This window comes from Brachyhypopomus gauderio, unplaced genomic scaffold (genome assembly GCF_052324685.1).
Source record: "Brachyhypopomus gauderio isolate BG-103 unplaced genomic scaffold, BGAUD_0.2 sc43, whole genome shotgun sequence".
NCBI classification, from domain to species: domain Eukaryota; kingdom Metazoa; phylum Chordata; class Actinopteri; order Gymnotiformes; family Hypopomidae; genus Brachyhypopomus; species Brachyhypopomus gauderio.
This window is the reverse complement of record NW_027506869.1, coordinates 1,173,718-1,180,148: the sequence shown is the minus strand read 5'-3', so window position 1 is coordinate 1,180,148 and position 6,431 is coordinate 1,173,718. Positions and strand designations below refer to the sequence as shown.

Sequence of the window (6,431 nt, the reverse complement as noted above, 5' to 3'; positions counted from 1 at the left end):
CCTCCCCCACCCACACTACAAAATGAACGGCTGAGTCCAGCCGATTAGAACAAGATGTTTCCAGTCAAACAGCGCTCGCACCATGATGGATATGCGGCATCAGAATCCCAAATCGGGATTAACAGAGCTGGGATCGATAAAATTTAATTATGCCCCATCGAACATGCTAATGGCAGGAAAGTGATACGGACGCTTGGGAGAAGTGCATTATGGGAGCCTAATTGCATAAGGCATGGAATGAATTCTACACCCAGGCTGCTGTCGCCAAGGCCGTCACCAGCGAAGCGGTATGGGCGGACAGCGAAGCAGAGGGAATGTCCCGCCTGTCCTGCACCGGGGGTCTGGCGTAGGTTACCGTTGTTCATACTACAACTGCTCCTAATTGCTGCATGACTTCTTGAGAGAGAGAGAGAGAGAGAGAGAGAGAGAGAGAGAGACAGAGAGAGAGAGAGACAGAGAGAAAGAGACAAAATGACTATGCCCCTATTAGCTGCATGCTTTTTTGTCCCATCACTCATGACATTTGCAGGCATTGCAAGACACACACACACACACACACACACACACACACACACACACACACACACACACGACACCTTAAAGGGAGGTGAGGTTTCACACCTTCATTATTATCAGCCAGGTGTCCTGTAACCCGTGGTGGGAAAGACCAACAGGCTTTGTCTACTTCCTGGTTACATCTAATTATGTACAAAAACAAAACACACAATACACAACACGTGGGGTTTGTGAACACAATCGAATTCAAGTGTGCTGCTTGGATTTTTTTGGTGTTGGGTTGGTTTTTTTTTTCATTATTATTAAGAAATCTCCAACAAGAGTCCAAAAACAGAGCCCAGAGTCCAGCCAAGTCTCTGGTTTGGAGCTCTCAATAAGAGAAAAGTTCTAGAAAGAAACATTTTTAGCCAAAAAGATTTTTTTCAAAGATTGATAGACCATTGAATCTGAAAAGCACCAAGATCTGTTCAGTAGTAACACTAATGTCTAAAAGTGTAAAATATAATAGGTTCAGTGAGTTTCAACTACACCTCATTTTACTGTACCTCAAATGTATCTACAGCTGGCTGAACATTTGTTTATAGTTTCCACCCAAAATAAACCGGCTAGTGCCCTAAAGGGGTATGAGACACACTCAGAACAGACACAAAATATTTGAGCTCCCAGTTTGGACTCTATGGTCTAATGTCCTGCTGAGGGATTGCACCACTGATCTTAATTATACATGGAGGTGTTGTCTCTCTCTCTCTCTCTCATAGAGCAAATATTTCACACTCACGAGTCCACACCCGAGACTGTTCTGGTAACCCAGTGGTAGATATGGGGCGAGAGTGGGTGGAGGGAGAGACAGACACACACCATTGTTACCATGTATTGTATGTATGAGCTTCTGTTACTAAATAATTAAACTCCTCCACCTGCACCCCAACCCCACCGTAACCTCAGGAAACAAGGAAAAACTTTTCCATTAAAGAGATTAAACATATACGATACGATATCACCTGTAAGTCTGAAAGACCTCCTTGTTATTTTATGCAGAATAACGTCAACAAAACAATAGTGCAGAGGGTAAACACTGCACACCTTTATTCAACAGTTTCTGCACGTTGAGACTAGATGCTTAAAGATTTTAAAAGCTCTTTAAAAGCCCCAATGAAAATGATCAGAATAAGTTCACTGACCCAGAACATGCATCAGGAAAACCCTCTTCTTTGGGAGTAGCTGTACCACATAGATCCAAAAGGGACATCATTCAACCAAATGTACCAGAGCTAAACCCACAAACGCTAAAGCCACAAACGTGCGCATCAGGGTGAAACAAGGCTTCACGTATCTAACCTGCTGTGGTGTTAATACATGTGAAAGACCCATAGAATACTGAATACCCCTTCTCTGATACCCCCTTCACGGCAATGAAAAGCAGGTGTTTGACACAACACCCGTGTAGTTCAGAGGTGAAGTGTACGTAATTTAGTGGCCCCCAAAAGCTAATAATAGTGACTGAGAGCTTTTCATAACACTGGGAAATGCTGCCAAATGTTTGACATACAGGACAGGATGGAAGATCGGTGCTAAGTGCTATCAGTATGGCAGTGGAATGGGTCCTTGATGAATCCAGAACCTTCAGGTCCACAAGGACATCAGGTTTCATTACAGTCAGACCGCGGGTCGAGTTATTTTCAGTACAGTCAGATTGAGGGGTTGAGTTCAGTCACTTTTCAGTAGTCAGATTGTGGGTTGAATTCCACCAAGTTTCAGTACAGTCAGATTGTGGGGTTGAGTTCCACCAGGTTTCAGTAGTCAGATATTGGGTTGAATTCTGCCAGGTTTCAGTACCAGCAGTGGCTAAATACATCTCAAGACAGAAAGTAAAAGGTACTCCAAGAAACTGGGTCTATACATCACTTCATTAATAAGAATAGCATTAAAATGTATTAAGGGTATTAAATTACAAGATTAAAGGTAAAGCTCAATTAAAGCCAAGGCAATTAAAACTGCTGCAAAGAAAAAACACACCAGAGAATAAGCATTAAAAAGAAAACAGGCTGAACACATTTCAGATATGACAGAATTTAAGAGTGAGCACTTTGAGAATAGATCGCTCTGGATGTAATACTGCAATGAAGTTTGTTTTTTTACATTTCCACCGTCATAACACGACCCATCATAATTTAAGTGTCTTGTTTAATATCTTCTTTCACCTCGAACGTCACACTGACAAAGTTACGAGAAAAGACTCGCAATAGCTTTAGCTAAATGCTAGTGCAATTGAGAATTAAGTTGCTACGGCAACTCCAGTAGGGAATTCCAAAGCTTTCAGCGCAACACCGTCAGTCCTCCTTCTGCGATGTCGGCGTTTCCCCTCGTTCTCTTCGCCACGCCCCCTGGTGGCTGGCCTCTACGGCGGGCAGTACTGGAGCAGCTCTGAAGACGTGAAAGAGAAGTTGCTGAACTCGTCCTGGTTGACGGCGGGGATCATGGGGTCGTCGATGGGTGTGAGGATAGCCTCCTCCTGTGTGAAGTCGGGGTCGAAGTTATTGACGTCCTCTGCCGTTTTCTGAGTGCGAGAAAAAACGTATGTCAACCCCAAAGCATTTTTAGTTATGCAACTGAACTGATTCGTGAATCTTTTTGTGTATCAGACTCACGATTCGGGGTTTGAATGGTGGCTCCAGCTCTCGTCGGTTAAGTTTGTCCCAGTCAATGTCGTTGAAGAAGGTGTGGCTAGATACGGCACTCTCTCCGCCCTCTGTTGCCACGCAGCCAAGACGGCGGGATGGGTTCTTTGTCAGGAGCTGTGGGCGGAGCCGAAAATAATAACTTCCTGCCTTAACTGACAAACAGAATAAGTTATCTGGGAGAGTTACCTGTATTTGGTTTGATGTGTAATCTTCACCTTGCCCTGTACTTACGTAACTATACTACTCTATATATGCTTAAATCCACATCTGTGTGTAAACAGGCAAAGGCGTTTATGAAGGGGTTACGACCGTGATCGTGTGTGTGTGTGTGTGTGTGTGTGTGTGTGTGTGTGTGCCAAAACAGGCTCCTAAAGCAGAGAAATCTAAACACTTCAGCTGGTCTCACCTGCTGCAGGATGAGGAGCACCATGAAGATTTGTGGACAGATGTCGTTGCAAATGATATTAAGAGAAGTCTTAATCCTTTAACTTGGTTGTTAAACACACACACACACACGCACACACCCTGAGTCCACCATCTCCCTCTTACCACACACAAACCGAATCCCCATTAGCAACCAGTTAGCAACACACTGCTACTTCATAAATCCACATTCAGTTGTATAAATGGGTTCCCAGGCAGCAAATGCAACATTACTGGTCAAAGTATTTGTTTAGGGGTTTGTGTATGTAAGTTCATGAGCATCCTGGTGGAACAGGGGTATGGTGTAATCTAGAGGACAAGACACGGAGGCCCAAGACACGGAGGCCCAAGACACGGAGGACCAAGACACGGAGGACCAAGACACGGAGGCCCAAGACACGGAGGCCCAAGACACGGAGGACCAAGACACGGAGGCCCAAGACACGGAGGCCCAAGACACGGAGGCCCAAGTATCGAGCTTCATGTGCGAAGGGGCGAATAATTAGATTCCTTAATCATCGGCATGCTACTGTGTTTTCTAGCACTCTATAACAATATAATGAGAGAGATTACATCTGGGATGTGTGTGTGTGTGTGTATGTGTGTGTGTGAGAGAGAGAGACATTGCTTTAGGGCACAGACAAACTGATGGCTTTAAAGGCCAAAACAAATTAAAATGAAAAAGTGGAGCAGTGGCTTAAGGGGCTGGCTGAAATTTGACAAATGGTTATGGCATTAAAGAACTGATTAAAGAACACACACACACACACTCAATCTGTGTGTGTGTCCTTATGTCTTTGCTCGTCTGTGTGTGTCTGTCTTTCTCTGATGAAACAAATGACTGTATCTCTGAAGAACACCTAGACAACAAAGCATCGAAACACAAATGAGCAAAGGATCGAAAATCGAACACACACACACACACACACACACACACACAACAGAACACTTCATCTCAGACAGACGTCACACAACCACAGAACGAGAACGTCTCTGGCTGAAGGATAGAACACATCTCAAAGCAAAGCTTGTGTAACCTACGTTAGCCTGGAAAGAATAAAAGGTGTGTGTGTGTGTGTGTGTGCGCGTTAGATGGATATGCTATTTCCTTTATTTTTAGCTGTAGTTGTGTGATGGGGTGGTTATATAAGAGTGTGAATGAGAGAGAGCTGGAGGGGAGGAAAGGGAGAGATAGAGAGAGAGAAAAAAAAGAGAGAGAAAGAGAGAGAGAGAGATCAGTAATGCTGCCGGCTGATGGCTCACACTCAAATCATTGTGAGCTGGCCCTCAGGTTTCAAATGGTGCACCAGTGCTCTCCTAGTCTACCACTACAACCCTGAATGAACCACTAAAAAATAAAATACCCTCTGAAAGCGCTTTGAGGTACATGGCTCACAAAGACTACATGGCTTTCGATATACATTGCTGCTTAAGTTGACACCCTCTTTAAATAGGGCCAAATACAACAGGGCAAATCTTTAATGTGGCACGCCATGGTTCACCACCAGGGGGCAACTTTCTTGAATGCAGCCACCAGCTGAGGCAGGGAGCCTAAGAGCCGAGAGCGCTACTCACGGCCTTGAGGATGTCCACCGAGGTGGCGCTGAGCCAGGAAGCGTAGACAATGTCTTCATTCAGGATGCACTCGAACAGGTCGTCTTCGTTTTCTGCTTCAAAGGGGGCGTGGCCTGATAACATTTCGTAAAGGAGCACGCCCAGAGCCCACCAATCAACCGACGGCCCGTACAGCATCTCCTGCAGGATCTATGGCGCACACAGCAAAGTAGTACCATTAATGCACAGGAATAATAACGCATACAGGAATACACAAGGATAAGGCACTGTGTGTAATCCTATTTGAATGCAGAGTATTTAAACACAAACACAAACTCCGGTAATGGTTTGAAGTGAATCTGCACCTCTGGGGCGATGTAATCTGGTGTTCCACAGAAGGTTCCGGTAGCAGTGCCCTCAAAGATGCCCTCTTTACACATCCCGAAGTCTGCTAGCTTACAATGACCGTCCTTATCCAGTAGCACATTATCCAGTTTCAGGTCCCTACAACCCACACACACACACACAGACACACACACACACACACTCTAATATCTGTCACATAAGTAAAGCTCTCATGAGGGTTTCTCACACACTGAGAATATAATGTCAAGTGTAGACGTGTGTGTGTGTGTGTGTGTGTGTGTGTGTGTGTGTGTGTGTGGGGATGGTAGTAAAGATGTTTGCTTAGTAATGGTTCCACTGTTGGCAGACACAGTAGCTATTCACAGCAACAAGGAAGCAGCAGGTGCGGAGATGAGAAGAAAAATTACTAAATGTGCAGAAATACTTACACACACACACACACACACACACACACACACACACACACACACACACACCTGCCATTAGACTTTCTAAAGCCATCAAACCGTGTTGTGTTTTAATGGGTTTGCGTGTGTGTGTGTGTGTGTATATTTGTGTGTGTATGTGTGTGTGTGTGTGTGTGTGTGTGTTTAACCTGTATATAATGCCCTTGCTGTGCAGGAAGATGAGTGCTGATGTTATTTCGGCCGTGTAAAATCTGGCTCTGTTCTCCTCAAATTTCCTGGACTTCTGAATGTGGAACATTAGATCTCCACCGTTCACAAACTCCATAACGAAAAACAAACGCTCCTGGAGGGAGGGGGAGAGAGAGAGAGAGAGAGAGAGAGAGAGAGAGAGAGAGAGAGAGAGAGAGAGAGAGAGAGAGAGAGAGAGAGAGAGAGAGAGATAGATTATGATGTCACTTCCTCAGTTGCTATCTTTGGCTAAACC

The 6,431-nt window shown here is 44.8% G+C and overlaps 1 protein-coding gene across 1 annotated transcript in view; it reads right to left on the bottom strand.

Moving 5' to 3' along the window:
* Positions 1-1,578: 1,578 nt before the first annotated feature.
* prkcha (protein kinase C, eta, a) overlaps positions 1,579-6,431 on the bottom strand; it is a 21,335-nt gene continuing 16,482 nt past the window's right edge. The window contains exons 10-14 of the mRNA XM_076985679.1: positions 6,136-6,290; positions 5,540-5,678; positions 5,196-5,384; positions 3,165-3,311; positions 1,579-3,073 (exon numbers count right to left, since the gene is read on the bottom strand). Coding sequence (XP_076841794.1) covers positions 2,915-3,073; positions 3,165-3,311; positions 5,196-5,384; positions 5,540-5,678; positions 6,136-6,290 — 789 coding nt within the window. The 3' untranslated portion in view covers positions 1,579-2,914. The remainder of the gene's footprint in view (positions 3,074-3,164; positions 3,312-5,195; positions 5,385-5,539; positions 5,679-6,135; positions 6,291-6,431) is intronic.